General features: G+C 37.1%; 1 protein-coding gene across 1 annotated transcript in view; it reads right to left on the minus strand.

The window, feature by feature from the left end:
• Anapc1 (anaphase promoting complex subunit 1) overlaps window positions 1-21,451 on the minus strand; it is an 80,897-nt gene that overhangs the window by 18,520 nt on the left and 40,926 nt on the right. Inside the window, exons 26-39 of the mRNA XM_048352346.1 lie at window positions 19,665-19,879; window positions 17,767-17,885; window positions 14,599-14,870; window positions 12,934-13,168; window positions 11,129-11,220; window positions 9,689-9,823; window positions 9,232-9,314; window positions 7,873-7,951; window positions 6,909-6,983; window positions 4,241-4,317; window positions 3,572-3,662; window positions 3,436-3,489; window positions 2,486-2,679; window positions 155-241 (exon numbers count right to left, since the gene is read on the minus strand). Of these exons, the coding sequence (XP_048208303.1) occupies window positions 155-241; window positions 2,486-2,679; window positions 3,436-3,489; window positions 3,572-3,662; window positions 4,241-4,317; window positions 6,909-6,983; window positions 7,873-7,951; window positions 9,232-9,314; window positions 9,689-9,823; window positions 11,129-11,220; window positions 12,934-13,168; window positions 14,599-14,870; window positions 17,767-17,885; window positions 19,665-19,879 (1,808 nt within the window). The remainder of the gene's footprint in view (window positions 1-154; window positions 242-2,485; window positions 2,680-3,435; window positions 3,490-3,571; window positions 3,663-4,240; window positions 4,318-6,908; window positions 6,984-7,872; window positions 7,952-9,231; window positions 9,315-9,688; window positions 9,824-11,128; window positions 11,221-12,933; window positions 13,169-14,598; window positions 14,871-17,766; window positions 17,886-19,664; window positions 19,880-21,451) is intronic.

A 21,451-nucleotide genomic window follows, 5' to 3' on the forward strand; every position in this document is an offset into this window, starting at 1 on the left:
CAACTTTATAAGAAACACTTCTTAAATTATTTAACTGGGGAAATAAGTTCAAGAACAAAACAATGCTAATCTTGATCCATGAAACAAAAATACAAAAAAATCTCCTTAAAGAACTGAGAAAATGCCAGGTTGAAGACAGAATCATTAGACTCACCGGTTGTCAGTGCTGTGAGCTGGAAAATGTGGGTAAAGGGCACAGAGAAGAGCAGCAATAGAAGAGTTTGATGTGCTCAAAGAATACCTGCAAAGCAAATTAGGTGGAAACAGACGATTAATTTCCTTCTGTGCATATCTTCAAGGCATTATTTTTTGGTGGCACTGGGGTTTGAACAGAGTTGGTTAGGCAGGAATTTTACTGCTTGAGCCTATTTTGCTTTAATTATTTTTGAGATAAGGTCTCAATTTTTGCCCAGGACAATCTGGATGACAATCCTCCATTTTCACACTTCTTTTTGTAACTGCAAAAATAGGTGCATACTACCAAGCCCAGGCTTTCTATTTGTGAACAGTGTCTCACAATTTTTTTCTGCCTGAGATAGCCTTGACCAGGAAGACAGGTTCATGTCACCATGCCCAGCCTCAAAACATTACTGAGAGTTAGAAAAATGGAGTTTTGTGTGGAGGTATACTGGGGTAATAGATGCCTTGTTTATTAACACAGGAGTGTCAATGGTGTTAATGTTTTACTTTTCACTTAGGCTTTAAGCTCTATCAAGATCATGTCCTTTTTAAGGCAGTAGCAACATCCTACAAATGTTAAAATTTTAATTCCTGAATTAATAAGCAAGATATTAACCTCAAATAGCATAGTAGTAAGAAGTGTAAGTCATCTTAGAAATTAAAAGTACTGAAAATTTTGTACAAAATCTACCACCTTTTAAAATATAGAGCTCTTAATTCAATACCATAAACATTTTTTGTTTTGTAAACATGAATATTCCTTTAAAATGATGGCATTAAGACCACAGTTATCACTAACAATTTACAAATACTCTTTCAAACACAAATCATTTTTTCTTATAAGTATGATAAGGTTTTTCTGTGAATGTTACATTCTCTAAGGATCTATTGATATTTTTCTGATTTTAATTAAGTAGTCAACAGGTTTTCTTACAAATATTTTGAAATAAATATGTTGCAAAAGAACACATTAAACCACTTTTATACTACTCTGCATAAACATATTTATACTCTCAAGTCTCTCTTGTATTTTTTCAAATAATTAAAATCATAAAATAAGAGCTTAGCATTCAACACACCTACTGAAATAGTTAATAAGTTAGAAAGAAATTTCAAAATTTAAGAAAAGAGCCTGATGCTGATAGATCATGTTGTAATCCTACTTACTCAGGAAGTTAAGATCTGAGGATTGGTGTTCAAAGCCAGCCTGGGCAGAAAAGTTGTAAGACTCTTATCTCCAATTAGACCACCAAAAAAGCCAAAAGTAAAGCAATGGCTCAAGTGGTAGAGAGGTAGCCTTGAACTATAAAAGCTCAAGGACAGTGCCCGGACCAAGTTCAGGCCCCAGTCCCAGCACAAGCAAAGATAAATATCTACTCTAGCATGTGCACAGAATAGGCCATTTTTCTCTGTAATATTTTGATAAATGAAAATTCAAAATTGAATTTAAGATGTTAATGTTAAAAAAGGGGGTCAAACACAATGAGTAAGCTATATGATCATTTAAAATGTTTCAGAGCACATGTAACTATTGAAAAACCAAGTCACTGAAAAGACTGGAGCAGAAAGGGAAGAAATCTAGTCCATATGAAAAATGGAAAAGTAGATTCATACCATGTGGAATAAAAGATGAGGGATTAAAGCAAAATAAAAATACAGTCTTGTTTTGGAAGGAAAAATATTCAAAACATTCACAAAGTGCAGAAGAATTTTTATAATACTATTTCTTCAACTACTTTTAATTTCTAAATAAAAAGAACTAAAAAAATGAACACTTTCCTTAAACTCTTTATTTTTGCAATTCTGAAAAAGTAAGTTCCAATTATTAGCTCAGTCTTAAAGTCTATACAGTTCCCATACACTAGAGCTAATCAAACCATCACAGATTATAAAGTCTCAAAAGACTTTAACTCCCTCAAACTGACACATAGAATCAATGAAACTACAATCTTTACTTTTGGCAGTACTAAATTCAGGGCCTTGAGCCTGTTAGGCAGACTGTCTATCCTTGTGCCATATTCCAGCCCCAAGATAACTTTTATTCCTCCTCTTATTGGCAGTACTAGTGCTTAAACTCAGGGCTTTGACCTTGTTGCTTAGCAAGCACTCTGCATTTGAGCCATACTACAAGCCTTTCACAATTAATTTTTAACAGATTATTTACAATGGAAAATGATAAATTCCAACAGTTATATGACAATACAAAAATAAAAGAACAGAAAAACATACTTGGCGAGAGAACATTACTTTTATAGATCTCACTTATGAGACCTTTTTATTAAGAAATAAATATATATTCCTTTACCTTCCTCCTCCCAAAAACAGAAGTCCAAGGGCCATGTGGTGGGCTAAGTGAAAACCATAGTTCATTTCACCACCTGTTTTCATGTGTAAGAAACGGCAAAGCTGCAAAACTTTTAGGTTCCCAGAGCCAGCCATTACCATGGAGAGAGCCAACAGCACTACACTCAGGCATGTTTCCAGGTTGTAAGGACCTGTCTAGTAACATAAAAAGATGACATTATTGTGACCACCATCACATTTCCTCATTACGACAACTGAAATGGCTATTTGTAGAAGCCTATAAACACTTGATTCTTTTAAAAGAAATCATAAAACCAAGTCTTTTCCCTGATTAAAAAATATGAGTTCAATTTACAAAATTCAAACTAGTATCAAAAAATAAAATAATATTCTAGAATTGTGCCACACAAGAAGAATTAGCATTTAACATTTGGGTATCTTTTTTCCTGATGCTTTTCCCTTTGAATGTATTTTTTTTACAAATGAAATTCAGATATAACTATACAAAATAATCTTAACTTTTTAAGAGTACATTACATCATATTATAGGCAGTCTTCATGCACCAGAAAAAAAATGCAGGCATTTTGCTAGTGCCAATGTGCAAGAATGGTACCGTCTTGCTGTCATCAGAGCAGTAATGACTCAAGAGCAACTGAACCTACATTAAATACTAATTCCTAAGGAAAAGTTCCCAACATTCAGGACTGAGACAGAACATAAAATCATTGAATGGTATAAACTTTCTCATTTGTTCTTTTCACAAGAATACATGTAACTATTACTTCACCAAAGAATACCCCAGAACAAAAATACACGAATGAGCCAATGCTTCAAATGTCTCATTTTAAACTCAAGTAATAGAATATTTGATCAAACACCTAACAGGATAATCAGTAACTTTTCTTCACATTTTAAATTTATTCCCAAAGAAAAATATGAAAAAGACTTACTACAGAAGCATTTGGTGCAGACAAGTAGGTCATAAAATCTTTTGCAAATTTATGCTGGAAAAAAAATTGAAAATTATAAGAAGCATCTTAAGGTGATGATAAAAAAGAGAACAGAGTAAACCAAAATAGTTCTTACCAAACAGTTAAATGCTGACAAATTTTCTGAGCCAGCAAATCGAAAACCCAGAGATAAACAGGCTCCTGCAATTATGTAGACATGAGCTTGGCTGGAAAACAAGAGTATGAGAAAGTTAATACTGTCATTTTTTTTCTTTAATATTCATTATCATCAAGGTTAAAAAGTGTGGCTCAAGTGGTAGTGTGTCAGCCAATGAGTGAAAGCTCCAGATACTGAGTTCGAGTCCCTGTCTCTAACAACAACAAAAAAATTTCATTATTATCTATTACCTTGGAATAAAAATAACAAATATTCAAGCTAATTAGCTCCTATCTTTCTGGGAGTGCCTCAAGTGTGTCTTCAGCCACTACATACATTTTCTGTGTATTTTTTTAGCACATGACTATTACCGATAAAGTCCACTTCTTGCTTTATACTGTTAAGAAAGGACAATTTTACATAACGTATGAAAGAGAATGCACAAGTTAAATATTCAATTCTGTTTTTGAGAACAAGAGATTAACACTGTTTTAAAATAAGCCAACCACGTGGCCATCTGAAAAACACCAGTCAGAAACATGGGGGATTTGGAGTTATGCAAGTCAAGGACAACAGCACTCCTGGATTTTTCATTTGCATGACAAATGTTAGGATAGGTAATTTTTATTATATATTGATAATACTTACGACAATGTTTCCAAATTCAAATCCTCTGAACAAGGCAATTCAATTTCACTCAAAGAAATACTATTTTCCCTTATAATCTGCCAAGACAAAAATCAAGAACACTCGATCGCCAATGTGCTAATTTATAAATACATAATTTGAAAAATAACTTCTTGTTAGTCCTATATTTACATAAAAGCTTTATCAAACCATTTCCATTCAAAGGCTTATATTTTAATATTAAGGATGATCAAGTTTCAAGTATAAAATGAGTTAAATAGGAAGAAATGAGCAAGGCTGGGGTTATAGACAATGGTATATCACTTGCCTTGAATTCACAAAACCTTGAGTTTAACCCTTGAAACTGGTGGGGGAGGGAAGAGTACAAAATAAGACTGAATAAATACAAACAAGAGGACTTATGAAGACCTGACTCAAAAGAGGAGTAACATTTCACACTTATCAAGTGAAATACAAAGATGACACCTATAGACTTGGAGCAGGTGAGAGAAAGAAATAGAAAAAGAAAACAAAAACAAATGGAGAAAATTGTAATCACAAGAAAAGACTTGTCCAACTTTTTTTTGGCTAATTGGAAATGGAATCAATTGAATAATGGACTTGAACTATGATCCTCCAGGTCACACCTTCCTGAGTAGCTAGAAGGTCTGAGACAAATACTTCTTGGTGGCACATGTGTAGCATTAAAACTGACCTACAAAGATAGGGTTAGTCCCAAGGCTAATTACTCTAGCTAAACTAAACTGTGAATAAGTTAATCTGTAATTCAAGTTTAGAAAGGCATCTCTTTCATTATAGATAGTGGACAATAGTTTATCAAATTTGTGTGCAGAAAACCTAGCAATAACAACAAAAAAAGACTTAGTCCTTTTCTCTTAAAAAATAAAAAAACAAAAGGCTATTTTTAAATACATGAAAGCAGATATACACAAGTTAAACATTAAAGATTTTTGATACCTTTAAGATTACTAAGAGTAACATTTCTCTAAGAAACCAATAAATATCTAGCACTTTATGTACGGAATATAGATAAATGTTAAACTTACAATACCTTTTCTCTTTGATACATCAACAAAATAAACAATTGTGTTGATTTTATAATAAGGCTAACTACCTTTTGCCTTCTTTCCTGCCTTCCTTCCTTTCCAGACCTTATTCTGAATTTCAAACGTTATCTACTCAGAAACTGAGTGACATTCTGAAGAGTCCATATATGCATGTGTAACCTGATGATAACATGCATATACAGTAGTGTTATATGCAGGTACCACCACACCGGGCACCAAAAAATCTGCTTATATTTAACTACTACATTTCACTTACTTAATTAATATGCTTTTATCTACTTAAAACAAACTACAGCATAGATGATATAAATAAAATCATCACAGATTAAAGTAATACCTTAGTAAATGCTTATTTAATTAGGATAAAAATACTAAAACTAGCCAGGTACCAGTGGCTCATACCTAGAATCCTAGCTACTCAGTAGGCTGAGATCTGAGGATCGTGGTTCTAAGCCAGCCCAGACAAGAGATGCGTATCTCCAATTAATCACCAAAAGGCCCAGAAGGAAAGCTGTGTGGCTCAAGTGGTAGAGCGCTAGTCTTGAGCAAAAAAGCTCAGTGCCAGGCCCTAGTTCACATCCCAGGCCCAGTAAAACAACAACAAAAAACCACATAAAACTTTTTTAGCTACGTATGGAGCTTGAACCTGTGATCTTAGCTACTTGTTTAAGTAGAGATCAAAAGGTCAGGGTTCAAAGTCAGCCCAGGCATAAAAAGTTCAAGAGACTCTACACCTCAAGGAGTAAAATGGCAAGCCTATTATCTCCAGTAATGAAGGGAAGTACAAGTAAAAGGATTGTAGCCTAAGGTGACTCAGGTATAAAGCAAAATCCCACTTGTAAACCCACCAATACAAAAGAGAGGAGGAGGGCTCAAGGTCCCAAGTTCAATTCCCACTACCACCAAAAAGACTTTAGTGTGGTTAATATTTAAAAACTTTTAGAGAAAACAGGGCCAAAATGAAATGAAGTATTCAGGATATAATATTAAAATGAAACTTCCTTCTCTTTAAGAGATAGCTTAATGATCAAATTTCCATCATCAGAGGAAAAAAAAATTCTATAAAATCTTAGAAAATCCTACCAAAAAGTCAAAATTTTATGCTACTAAAAATGTAAGGTTTCTTGGGGCTGGGGATATAGCCTAGTGGCAAGCGTGCCTGCCTCGGATACACGAGGCCCTAGGTTCGATTCCCCAGCACCACATATACAGAAAACGGCCAGAAGCGGCGCTGTGGCTCAAGTGGCAGAGTGCTAGCCTTGAGCAAAAAGAAGCCAGGGACAGTGCTCAGGCCCTGAGTCCAAGCCCCAGGACTGGCCAAAAAAAAAAAAAAAATGTAAGGTTTCTAGGCATCAATGCCTCATGCCTATAATCCTAGCTACTCAGGCAGCTGAGATTAGGAAGATGGTGATCTAAGACCAGCCCAGGCAGAAAAATTTAGGGCATTCCATCTCTAAATAAGACAAGGACTGGAGATGTAGTTTAAATGGCAGCGTGACAGCCAAGAAGCAAGCTGATCAAGTATGAGGTACTGACTTCAAAACTCCAGTACAATGTATGTGCACATATGGGTACACGTGTGCGTGCGTAATAGTACTTACTTGAGGAACATTGCTGTCAACCCATTTGGAATTCGGTAAAATATCATCCCACAGAATCAAGCATCGAGCAAGTGTCTTAAAAATGAATTACAAATGAAATTAATTAGAGAAGGCACAGATTTTACAACGTTCCTTATTGTTAAGATTAATCAGGTCACAGCTGATGACAATTTAGAAAAAAAACTAAGTACATAATATCTACTTAAGCTACTCATTAAAATACCAGATTCCATATTTTTTAAAGTCTAAAACTAAAAAAAAAAATTTTTAACATCTAAAACTGAATCATCACTACAAGACTGGAGATTTTTCATTTGTTCATAAAAGAAAAATTCCCCTCCCCATGTATTTAAAAAAAAAATCGCAAAGGCATGAATCCTATCTGTCTGCACATGACAATTTACAAGTTTCAACATGGTAAGTTTAAGTATTAAAAGAAGAATAAAGAGGGGCTGGGAATATGGCCTACTGGTAGAATGCTTTCTTCGCATACATGAAGCCCTGGGTTCGATTCCTCGGCACCACATACAGAAAAAGCCAGAAGTGGTGCTGTGGCTCAAGTGGTAGAGTGCTAGCCTTGAGCAAAATGAAGCCAGGGACAGTGCTCAGGCCCTGAGTTCAAGCCCAGGACTGGCAAAAAAAAAAAAAAAAAAGGACAAAGAAAAAGCTTCAGGTAACTGTCAAATTGTTATTGTCCTTATTATCCTTATCAGCATTAATCATAATTTTTAAAATGTAAAGTAAAGCAGTTCCTAGTTCTGCTTTTTAGGAAATTTTGAATAAATTATTATTGTTTAGAAGTTGAGATGTCATTCTAAGTATTATATATACACACACAATCACCTTTCCTAAAATTAAATTTGCAGTTTCAAAAGAACATTACCCAATCACATGGAAAAGTAAAAGCCTTATATATACAAGTTTGACAAGTTATCAAAAATGAAAAAATGACAAAGCACCATACCCTAAGCAAAAGAAATTCTGGTTTCACGAAGTCCAGCAAGTACATGGTATCGGGGGCACGGAGCCAATCTGCAATAGATCTGTTGGTTGGGACCAGCAGGAAGGATTAGTGCTTAAGGACAGGGCAATGTTAACAAGTCTCAAGACATATCTAATCCATTCTTCCCACACTACCAATCAACCTGTTTTATTCCACTCACTAATATGTTGTATATTTTATGTCTTACCTAAGTCCCATTGAAGGCAGATGGATCAAAGTTCTGTTTTACTCAATGAAATAGCTCTAGCATACACTTTCACAGAAATAACACATATTCCTATTACTTTGATACTTTTGTACACGATTACTTTTTCTAAAAGGATCAATTTGGAATATTAAAGTTTGACAAACTTCGAGAATATTTTTAATTAAAACGTATCAAAATATGGTATAACATCTTTTACACAACTTACTCCTCTTTGTAAAGATGGTAACAAATGCCAAAAACCTACTTCCAAATGTTAAGATTACAGGAGACTGGGAATGTAAGTTCAGTCATTAGAAAGCTTTTGAACTAAGCAGGGACCATTTTTATAAGTGGAAATTACTCTTGGTTTTGCCAAATCCTTACAAGCAATGCAAAATGAAAAGAAATAGGCAATGTTGGCATGGCAGTATCATAAATTACAAACCACATGAAAAGAAATCAGCAATTATATCCTTGAGTGCTACATTCTTTTGACAATATTTAGAAGGAAAAAAAACCTGTATGTATATTAAACATATAGTGTTTTTTTTTTTCCTTGCCAGTGCTGGGGCTTGAACTCAGGGCTTAGGTGCTGGCCCTGCACTTTTTTTTTCTCAAGTCTACCACTTGAGCCACAGTTCTGCTTCCAGCTTTTTGGTGGTTAATTGGAGGTAAGAGTCTCACAGAACTTCCTGGCTAGACTGGCTCTGAATCACAATCTTCAGACCAGCCTCCTGAGTAACAAGGATTACAGGTATGAGCCACTGACACTCAGCTACATAGTCTTTTTTTCTGTCAAGTATGATAGACATTTACAGGCTATTACATATTGCAGGTAATCCAGGAATGATAGCACAGGCAGGATAGGCATAGATTTTATACAAATACGGTGCCATGTTATATAAGAGAAGAATTCCTGGAGTTTGGTGGGACAACTGTATATTGTCAAATAGCATTAATATAGCCAAATATATAAATTTTAGATAGATGTTTCCTTACAAGGTAAGACCAGCAGAACTGATTTAGGAGAATGGGCATCAGGCTGTTCCAGCAAAGGAGAGATAAACAAATAATTTCAGGTCAGAAAGCATGTCACAGAGTCTTGGCAAGGGGCAGGCTTAGGGCGCAAATACCTGTTATTGGTTTTCAAGTAGATCATAGCCAGAGCTAGAGTAGCACCTGGACAAGTCACATCCACATTTATGGTATCTCCCTCCTATTCAAAGAAAAGGTATTTACATAAGAGTTCTGGATTATTATAAACATTTTTTTTTTTTTTTTTTTTTGCCAGTCCTGGGCCTTGGACTCAGGGCCCGAGCACCGTCCCTGGCTTCTTCCCGCTCAAGGATAGCACTCTGCCACTTGAGCCACAGCACCGCTTCTGGCCGTTTTCTGTATATGTGGTGCTGGGGAATCGAACCTAGGGCCTCGTGTATCCGAGGTAGGCACTCTTGCCACTAGGCTATATCCCCAGCCCCTATTATAAACATTTTTGAATAGCAACCTATGCTTACAATGAGCATGTTTACAAATGTTGAAATAACTTTTTAGCTTCTGGCATTTCCACGTGTTACTCTGATTAGAACTTACTTTGATTTGATAACTTGGAGACTTATGTTTCTCCCTGTGCATTCCAGTTTGAAAGCGCCTATGACCTCCAACCATGTACTGATACAGCTGCTCAGGCACATTGAGATCAGACATGCCTATCAAATTGCTACCATGCTGGAAAACAAAGAAACAGGGTCAAAAGAAATCTTGTAGAAGAAATCTGTAGCACATACTTGTGACAAAGAAATGAACTAACTTCAAAGCAGGACATTTTACTTTTTTTAATTTCAGTTTTGGATTTTCATTTGTTTTGTTTACATTCCAAATAAACATTTATTCACAAGTTAATATTCACATTATCAGTGACAATTTCATAAAATTATATTTATGTTTCACTTCATAAAATATATGAAAGCATTGAGACATACAAACTTACAGTAAAGCTTTCAGTTTCAGTAACTGTAACCTGATCTATGAACATTTGAATACTTTTCATGACTGCTTCATGCCTGTGAATTTTTCCATGTACAATAAATACAATGATAACAGATTCCTTGCTTCATGCCAGGCACTTACCTGGTATATTTAACAATAATTACTTAATTCAACAGCCCTACCCAATAGCTACTAGCAAGAATCGTATTTTAAAGATTAGTAATGAGGCTGGGAATATGGCCTAGTGGCAAGAGAGCTTAGCTGCCTTGTATACATGAAGCCCTGGGTTGGATTCCCCAGCACCACATATATAGAAAATGGCCAGAAGTGGCGCTGTGGCTCAAGTGGCAGAGTGCTAGCCTTGAGCAAAAAAAAAGGAAGCCAGGGATAGTGCTCAGGCCCTGAGTCCAAGGCACAGAACTAGCCAAAAAAATAAAAAATAAAAGATTAGTAATGTGAGGTGCAAAAGACTAAGTTCAAGCTATTAAATGATAGACAGATATAAAATAAGGCAGTTTTGTTGAACAGGCCATAGGTCTCTTTAACTCTATAGAGACAATAATGTAATCAGGACCAGATTCAGGTCCCAGTCCTCAGTATGATGTTTTTCATTATACCATGTGCCTCTTTAGCTCATATACCACATGTAAAGTCAGAACCTCAATAGGTGGCCAAACAATGGTAGATTTTCAGAATGCACAAAAAAGAAAAACACATTCTATCAGAACCTTCTTTATAAACTTGGCTTGACCATCATACTCTACTGGAGGGTAAACAGTGAACAAAGGTTTGGGTTTATTTCTAGCAACCAGTTCAGGTTTTTAAGGTTCCCCATCATAAATGCTTTCACTACTTTCTGTTTTCTGTTGGGAAGGGCTGTTACTTTCACATCTTTTCTCCAGTACTCAGTACTTTGAAAGAAGGTCTGGGCAACAAGTTTAGTGATAGCAGAATGGAATAAGATTTTGAGTTTAGTGTCAAAGTTATTCATATCAACATACAAATATCCTAACTGAAGCTTAAGAAGACACAGACTCTGCTTACCCCCAAGCAAACCATGCCCAGGGCCAGGCCAGCAGCTAAAGAGTATGACTCTCTGTCAGTGCAGTACTCCATTTCAGGACCAGGAGGCCGCCCTGTAACAAGAGAGGAACTCAGGTCAAGGAAGTCTCTTACGATCCTAACTTGTAAACATTTTTTCAGGATGCATAAGAGATATGCACTCAATATGACTACACTCATTATATCAGTATCCCAAATGGTATCTAAGCCATGAAATCTTGTATATTGGATACAAAAAGCTGGATACTTTTTGAATATTTTCCAGCTCAATTACTTATGGTACAATTTGCTAACAGGAATGGTTCAATTTTGTCAATTTGTTTTATCATTATAGAAGATTCTGGGTGCTGGAACCTGGCCTGTAAGGCAGAACAGCACAGCAGGTGACCTGCAGATCTACAACCTTGAATCAGAGGCAACTAGGTAATTTTGTAGTTGGTTATTTCATATTGTTGTTTCAAGAGCTAACTGATAAAAATTATATTAAAGAGCAATGTATCAAAGAACAATGCTTCTTCAACAATCCATTGTGAAATACAGTAATTCCCACCAAAGTTTTGCTTTTCACAGCTTCACTTCCTGGCAATCAGGCACAATCAATATTAAACGAAAGCCAGAAACAGAAACTCCTAACTTTTAAGAAACTTTGGTTGTGAAATATTATTAGAACTGTTCTATCTTATTGTTATTGTTAATGTTACTGTTCCGAACTCAATACAGTTGGTCCTCCATATCTGCAAATTCGGCCTCCAGGATTCAATCACCTGTGGGTGAAACACTGCAACCTGTACTACACATACACAAACTTTTTTTCTTGTCATTCCCTAAACAACACAGTATATCAACTATTTATTTATATTGCATCTGTTTCTATCACTAATCAAGAGATAATTTAAAATACATATCCAGGAGGGAAAAATATAAATTGTAGAAATCAATCACTTTCGAAGGCTACTGTCCAACAGAATAAACATTATATTACAGACCAAAACAATTTTAAGTTCAGGCTATTGCTAGACATGACAGGGTAAAAGTGCAGTAGGATAAAATGTATATTCATATATGACCTCTCAGGCTCAATAATAGGCTTACCAACTAAATATCCAAGCTTGCAACCTTAAGTGCTACTATAATGATACAAGTATCAGAAGTATTTATAAGCTTAAGTGATACAAAGTATCACTTGAAGCTTGTTTCTTTGCCAGTACAGCCCTTGAACTCAGGGCCTGCGCACTGTCCCTGGCTTCTTTTTGCTCAAGGCTAGCACTCTGCCACTTAAGCCACAGTGCCACTTCTGGCTTTTTCTATATATTTGGGGCTGAGGAATCAAACCCAGAGCTTCCTGTGTATGAGGCAAGCACTCTACCACTTAAGCCACAGTGCCACTTCTGGCTTTTTCTATATATTTGGGGCTGAGGAATCAAACCCAGAGCTTCCTGTGTATGAGGCAAGCACTCTACCACTTAAGCCACAGTGCCACTTCTGGCTTTTTCTATATATTTGGGGCTGAGGAATCAAACCCAGAGCTTCCTGTGTATGAGGCAAACACTCTAGCACTAAGCCATATTCCCAGCCCCACACTTGAAGTATTTGGGGGGAAAGGGTGTCATCATTTTTATTAAATAAAAGATCATTGTGTGCTCATATAACCAACTGCTATCAATTCCTTAACAGTTATATAACTTTATAGCATTTTACTTCATCTTTATAATTCATATCATTTTAATTTGTGTTCACGTGGAATGGAAAATGTATGCCTATAGGATTGAGCACTACAAAACCCTTACCTATTTCGGCCAACAGGACTTCTGCAGTATGTCTATGAGCTGTCCCCTGATACACAAGGCCAATGCCAACAACGGCAGCCACCTGAACATTGTGAGGCACATCAAGCTCTGTGGACGTTGGGGGTAAGAGAGCAGGAATATGGATGCTAAGAAGACGAGTAATTGACATATCCATTGTGCCTAGTTTTGCAGCAGACACACCAAGTAGGAGTCCAATGCTTGTCATTTCATGGCCCTACAATGGAAAATAAGATCAAACTTCAGAAACACTCTCAAAACAAATGCATAGATTTAAATAAAATACTGCCTACTACTTTCAGCTAAGTATTTTTATAAGACAGGCACTGAAAGGATGGTCTTTGGTCTCGATTAGTGTTCTAATAGGAAACAGTTTTAAAACAAACAAATCTATTATTAAAAAAATAGTATGAAAGCTGGGTACCAATGGCTCACACCTATAATCCTAGCTACTTAGGAGGCTGAGATCTGAGGATCACGGTTCAAGGCCAACACTCAAAGCCAGCCCTCGTTGGAAAGCCCGTGAGACTCTTTAATCACAGAAAGAAAAAAAAAAAGCTGGAAGTGGCTCTGTGGTTCAAATGGTAGCATGCTAGCCTTGAGAAAAAGGAGCTCAGGAACTAGGCCAGGCACAAAGTTCAAGCCCAAGGACCACCTCCCTCCCACCCCCCCCCCCAAAAAAAGTAGTATGATAAAAATTTAGTACAAAGTTTGAGTATTTTATCGCTTTTTGGTAGGTCATAGGGCTTCCACGTGAGCTACAGAACTACTTCCTAGAGTTTTGTTTATTTTTTTTTTTGGGGGGGGGGCAGTCCTAGGCCGTGAACTCAGGGCCTGAGCACTGTCCCTGGCTTCTTTTTGCTCAAGGCTAGCACTCTGCCACTTGAGCCACGGCGCCACTTCTGGCCATTTTCTGTATATGTGGTGCTGAGGAATCAAACCCAGGGCCTTATGTATACGAGGCAAGCACTCTTGCCACTAGGCCATATTCCCAGCCTCCTTCCTAGAGTTTTTTAAAAAAATTTAAATTAGAAGTGGTTGAATTATTAGGAAAAATAATCTCTAAAGATTAGATAAACCGGGTGCCATTGGCACTGGCTCAAACCTGTAATCCTACCTACTCAGGAGGCTAAGATATGAGGATCACAGTTCAAACAAAGCCAGCCTAGGCAGAAAAGTTGCCAGAAATGGCACTGTAGCTCTAAGTGGTAGAGTGCTAGCCTTGACCAAGAGCTCAGGTCCTGAGTTCAGGCCCTATGACTGACCAAAAAAAACAACAACAACAACAGATTCCATGAAGGAATTTCTAACACTCTGAAGGATGAGTACACACCAGCCAAGAATGGCAGGCAGGAAGAACGCACTCAAGCCGAGAAGATGACAAGCAATAGCAGAGTGATACACAGCAAGGCTGGAGAGAAAGTAAGATCACATAGCCTCCCAAAAGTCCATTAATAGCACTAGAAAAGAGTTAAGTAGTTCTGACCAGAGTGATATACACTGATTTACCCTTTAGGAAGATTACTCTGCCTGCTATGAGATGAATGGATTTAGAGGCACAGAATGACGAAAGAACAAGAGTAAGTAGGAGCTAATGAAACAGGCAGCTGCAGCATAGTTCCAGGCACTAGAATCACAAGTTCTCACCTTGGTTAAGTAGTCATGGATATTAAGAGTAGCCAGCTTGGTAAGGTGTCCATTCAGACCCAGGGCCATGAGAAAGCCAGCATACTCATTGGCTAACTCAGCATGCTTGGGCTTGTTGTAAACAATCCAAGCTGAGTCAATCTGGGAGGCAGGGGCTATCTTCAGGCCAGCAGCCACACCATTATGGAAGCTGGCCCAGCTTGTCATGTTGGGAGGCACATCGATGTTCCCACTATTCAGATCTACCGTTGTGTTTCGAGGGGGAGCTCGACCTATCCAACCAAAAGAAAGTTTACATTGAGAGATTAAGAATCCACAAAAGCAATAAACTGAGCTTATTGAAAATGGGATTGCTTTTATTACAATAAAAACCCCTAGCACTATAATTATGGAATAAATGCCAGATGTCTATGAGGACTTAAACTTTTCTCATATGAATCAAATCTAATTCAATATATGAAGCCTAATTCTTTAAAATAGTTCACTGTATGTTTTGCTAAAATGCATAGGGTAGTAATAAGATAACTGATATCAATTTAACTCTATACCAGTATAGTTAGGATACTCACTGCTGAACAGTAGAGGCTTATTTAATTAGAAACTAAATGTAGTTAACATGTAACATACAGTTCACACCACATGTTAACTACATAAATACTGATACTGAGATATACTATCCTATTCTTTTCTCCAGAAATTCAAGAAAAAATAACATTTTAAGAAAAGGCCTTTGTAAAATTGCCCTACTGCTATATGTTTAGCCCTCTCTATAAACATAGATATCTAATTACATGCTATTGTTAAAAACACCAATTTGTATTTAGAGATAACTGTATAAAAGCATCTATTTATACACCTGAATTACACAATGAACTACAAAGGAGCATTCACTACATTTAATTACAACATAAATTAACTGCAATGCTATATGTTCAGCTTGATTTTTTTTCTTCATTTCTTTGGATTTTGATCTATTATTGAGTACAGGCAAAAAATGAACTCTTTATATTTTAAATGTTCTATATTAGCTCAAGTAATGCTTAAAATAAACATAATATTGCATAAAGTTATCAAGTTTATTAGAGCCTTAAAATATGAAGAATCCTAAAAACATACAATGAACATATTTTAACTGCATAATGTCTTATTTATAGTGTGAATATATACATCATACACAAAGACCACAAAGTATAAGCACAAAGTAAAACATATCTATCTTTACTATTTGCTTTTTATACTAAAGCTAAATCAACTGAAGAATTAGATAATACAATGGGTCTTATAGGTCTTATCAGTAGTTTCTCAAAAAAGGGAGAGAGACCACTGTTGAGAAAAAGGAGTGAAACAGTCATTCAGCATGTACGTAAGAGGTGAAGTAAGTTACAAAAGTATAATCCAGTCACATCAGCTTGGGAAAGGAACTACTGTAATAAAGTAATTTTTCCAAAATTAATTTAAAATTAAAGGAAGCCAGGCCAGGCATGGTGGTAGACATCTTCAATTCTACCACTCAAGAGATGAAGAGAGGGACTGGGAATATGGCCTAGTGGCAAGAGTGCTTGCCTCATATACATGAAGCCCTGGGTTCAATTCCCCAGTACCACATACATAGAAAAGGACAGAGGTGCCACGCTGTGGCTCAAGTGGCAGAGTGCTAGCCTTGAGCAAAAAGAAGCCAAGGACAGTGCACAAGCCTTGATTCCAAGCCCCAGGACCAAAAAAAAAAGAGAGATGGAGAGCAAAAATCCCAAGTTCAAGGCCAGCCCGTACTATATATTGAAACCCTGCCTCAAAAAAAGACAACACAGGACTGGGGATATGGCCTAGTGGCAAGAGTGCCTGCCTTGGATACATGAGGCCCTAGGTTCGATTCCCCAGCACCACATATACAGAAAACGGCCAGAAGCGGCGCTGTGGCTCAAGTGGCAGAGTGCTAGCCTTGAGCGGGAAGAAGCCAGGGACAGTGCTCAGGCCCTGAGTCCAAGGCCCAGGACTGGCCAAAAAAAAAAAAAAAAAGACAACACACATACACACACACACACACACACACACACGATAACCCTTTAGTTTTTCGTTGATTTGGTTTTGTTTGTCTGTTGTCTTTTTGCCTGCTAGAATGTTTCAAACAAGACAAATTCATATCATGGACACATTTAAATCATGCAAATTTTCTTTTTCTTTTGGCCAGTCCTGGGACTTGAACTGAGGGCCTGAGCACTGTCCCTGGCTTCTTTTTGGCTCAAGGCTAGCACTCTGCCACTTGAGCCACAGCGCCACTTTTGGCCATTTTCTATATATGTGGTGCTAAGGAATCAAACCCAGGGCATCATGTATATGAGGCAACCAGTCTTGCCACTAGGCCATTTTCCCAGCCCACTAAATCATACAAATTTAACTAAGAAGATTCAGCAATACACAAGAATGCAGTGACTGCACATTCATTTTTTTAGTGGCACCTAAGAATTACCAGGATATTACATCATCCATATTAAGCACACATTTTATCATCTGTCAATTTTACACAAGATTTCTTCTTCTTCTTTGGTTTAACAAGGATTTGAACTCAGGGCCTTGTGCTAGCTACGCAGGCATTCTACCACTGACTCATGCCTCCAGCCCACAGGATTACTTTCTTCCCAAACTTTTTATACAAAAACTTTCATGCAAACAGTTGAAAAGATAAGTAAAATGAACATCTATACCCATGTGCTCCACCCGGATTCAGTAACTATTTCAATTTTGCAAAGTTGCTTTACCTCGGAGAAACTTAACTAAAAGCAACTCTACTGGCTTTCTTAATGAGATTTGGATTTGGAACAGGCATGAAATGGAAGTTGAGTATGTGTTCTCCTTTCGGCTCATTTCCTGCATGCTATTTACAAATCTGAGTGGGACACGGCATTTCTTAACTTTTGCAATTTAAAACATTCGGCAACTATATTTCTACATATTATAAATTATAGTATATACTACTGAATATATTATATCCATCTGTTGTACAGGTTCCATAAAACCGCAGATAGCATCTCATTCTTCCAAGTAGCTGGAATTACAGAAAAACACTACCTTGCCAGGTTTAAAGCAATTCTTTGCTTTTTACTTAAAAGAACTCAAAAGAACATATGCATGTACATTGTCCTTTCTCACTGAGCCCGGAATTTAACATACCAGTTAGATTCAATTTAGGAATCGGCAATGGTTCTGTTGGAACAGGATGATATGCAAACAAGGTAAACATTCCTCGTCCTACTGGAAGGGCCATAGTTCGCTGACATAACTGAAGCAATCTGCAAATAAAATACATATAAAACATGTTAAAGCAGAGCAAGATTGGCATGTAATCCATAAGCATTTCAAAATAGGCAAAATGTGTGGGGATGAAATCACCTCAAAGTCCATACAGATAGGGGTGAACTGCCCAAACTTGACTGTTCTCATTTTAATATGCTTGCTCCCGTTAGGAACTTTGAATGGGAAGTAAGAGGAGAAACACATTTCCTTTGTTTTGTGTTGCTTTGAATTAAACCCAGCTGGCCTATAAACCAAACAAATTCTTCATAAGTATTCAAGGAAAATATACAATTCCACTCCAATTGGTGATAGCCTTCTCAAAGAAAAATATAGTGCTTTTTAAGTTTCCTTCTTATATAATTATCAGACTGTCCTCAACTCATGTAGGAGCTTTCCTCCATACTTTATGTCAATACTCCCTCAGGAAGGCCACCAACTCTATGGATGCATGCACAGAAAGAAGGTGAGTGGATTTCTGGTGTGTCTCTAGAAGAAACAAAGAATTCATTTCACTTTCATGGTGGCTAGGATTTATTTACTGAACTAATACCACTGTATACCAGGCTATGCTCAAGGTTAAAATGGTACCACTCTGGCTTGTTTGTGACTTGAATTTCTTTCTTTGAATTTCTAGAGGCTCTTAAAGCAGATGAAAATGAACAAACACTGTGGAAGTAGGCATAACTAAAAAACACTTTTAAAAGTTTCACTTTAAAATACAGAAAAAACCCTGCAGGGCTGGGAATGGCTTAGTGGTAGAGTGCTTGCCTAATAAGTAAGCATGAAGCCTTGGGTTCGATTCCTCAGTACCAGATAAACTGAAAAGGCTAGAGTGGCACTGTGGCTCAAGTGGTAAGAGTGCTAGCCTTGAGTAAAAGAAGCCAGGGACAGTGCCCAGAGTGCCCCAGGATAAGAGGATTTAAAAATGTAAGTTCAAGTTCCTAAGCCAATAGCCCTGAAGTGTCACAGGTATATGATAATGATTACAAATTATCAAGTGGCTGGAGAAAGACATAGAATTTCCTGTAACATTTAGGATAAAGTAAAAGGAACTATCATGAGTTTAAATGCCTAACCCCAAATCTAAATCTATTCTTAATTAAGGCAGAGTTTTCTTTTGGGTCAGGGTTTTCTTTTGGTAGCTTTTTTCTTTTGGTAAGTTCATAAGCTGATTACTAGCAAAATGGTTTTAGTTTTTTCTGTAGTTCAATGTTGCATTTTAAGGAGGGTGTAATTATAATCACTAAAAGCAAATACACTTAGAAACCATGCATGGGTAATTGACAATGCATAAAAATTTTAAATGTGGGCTAGGAATGTGGCTTAGTGGTAGAGTGCTTGCCAAGCAAGCATGAGGCCCTAGGCTCAATAAACAAAGAAAAATAAAACTTAAAAAAAATTCCAAGGACTGGGAATATGGCCTAGCAGTAGTGTGCTTGCCTCATATACATGAGGCCCTGGGTTCGATTCCCCAGCACCACATATACAGAAAACAGCCAGAAGTGGCGCTGTGGCTCAAGTGGCAGAGTGCTAGCCTTGAGTGGGAAGAAGCCAGGGACAGTGCTCAGGCCCTGAGTCCAAGGCACAGGGCTGGCAGAAAAAAAAAAGAATCCAGGGACAGTGCTCAGATCCTGAGTTCAAGCCCCAGGACTGACCAAAAAAAAAATTAATGCATGATTGATTTTAACTTCAAAACTATTTTCATAGGGTTTAAAAAACCTAAATCAGTCTCCAATGTAAGAAAAACCTGAGAGGAATGGACAGCAAATGTTCACCTGTTTTCTTTCTCTTCAATAAACTCATGGTCACTGAGTTCTGGGTACTGCACCACATTGACACGGACAGGGTGTGCACTTTGAAGCAGCCTTCGCACATCCTGCACCCTTAAGTCTTCACTCCAGATTAAAGACATAACCTCATGATTCAAGTCATTCATGCCATCATCTTCCTCCTCAGCCTCTGTTCCTGAGGAAACATCTGAGGAGAGCACCTACGTAACAGATATCATTATTATAATACTGACTTTAAAACTTTCATCACAAACTTACTGAACATGAGGACCTAACACCACAACTCTACCATTACACAACAAATACAAACTCCAAAGCAGGACTTACTGGAGCTGAAGGTACCCTACAGAGCTGGGGTATTGGTGTGCTACCCAGGAACCCCTAGTTTCAAGTGACCCTCCTGCCATGGCCTCCTAAGCGGGACTATGTACTAAGCTCCTACAAATCTTTAGTGACAGTATTTTAGTCCCTATTTGGATAAATCTGTTAGTGAATGGAAGGGAAAAGGTTAAATGTAGACCAATAGTCAGGGGGTAAACCCACTAGACAAACACTGTAAATAAACTGTACAAAATCTGCAGCCTAGTCATTTCTAAAAGCAAATAACTATTCTAAGTAGAATAAGAGCCCCAATCACTATTAGGAAAGAACAATACTGACTGTTGATTAATGGAAGCAGGAAGGAAAAAAACATGAAGGTTGAATGTAGGCAGGAAATGCATTCTTACTTTAGTTCTTGATTATATTTTGCTATTGGTCTTGATTATATTTTGCTATTGGTCTTTTTCTTTTCCTAAGTAAAAAGTTTCTTAGAAAATGATTGAAAATTAAACATTTCTTAGAAAGAGATTGAGGAGAGTAATTCCATGACTGTCACCCTGTCCTTATAATTTATCTTTTTTATTTAATATGGGGCTTTCCAGCCCAAATAATTCTGACATGCACTGAATAGAATCTCTTCGTATTCTCTCAAGAAGAGCTTTATATTCCTTTATTAATGAAAGATTTCCAACATTTGATGTGGAAACATTAGGCTGGGTATGCTCAGATCAACATTCTTTTTTCTTAAAAATACACTTGTTTCCATAGAATCTATCATTTAAAAAGCAACTATAGTCATACACCACATTACTATGTTTCCATCAACGTCATGCTGAGCATACCTGATGATGGTCCCAGAAGTAATGTTTATGCTTACTGACATTGCAGCAGGAAGTACTATAGTATTCACACAACAAAAACTTCTAATGACATAGTTCCCAAACTGCATCACATCACATCATTAGGTGAAGTATATTGTTCTATTGGACTACTTAGCCTCATCCATTATAAACCCAAATAGCTGACAAGTTGAATTTAGAGGGAATTGGTTATAAAATGTATCGTCCAAAACTAAACAAACTGATTTAGATAGAATGCTTTAAAATTAATTTAAATAAAGATTTTTTTAAATGGGGGAGGGGAGCTGGGAATATGGCCTAGTGGCAAGAGAGCTTGCCTCGTATACATTTCCCCAGTACCACATATATGGAAAAACGGCCAGAAGTGGCACCGTGGCTCAAGTGGCAGAGTGCTAGCCTTGAGCAAAAGGAAGCCAGGGACAGTGCCCAGGCCCTGAGTCCAAGCCCCAGGACTGGCAAAAAAGGGGGGAGGGGAGGGGAGGGGAGGAGCTTCTCTAAGTTAAAAAAAAAAAAAAAAACACCTAAATGCCAAAGATCTTTCTTGTTCCTGCCTCAGATTCCTGAGTAGATGGGATTGATTGCAAGTACACA

This window comes from Perognathus longimembris, chromosome 8 (assembly GCF_023159225.1).
Source record: "Perognathus longimembris pacificus isolate PPM17 chromosome 8, ASM2315922v1, whole genome shotgun sequence".
NCBI classification, from domain to species: Eukaryota; Metazoa; Chordata; class Mammalia; order Rodentia; family Heteromyidae; genus Perognathus; species Perognathus longimembris.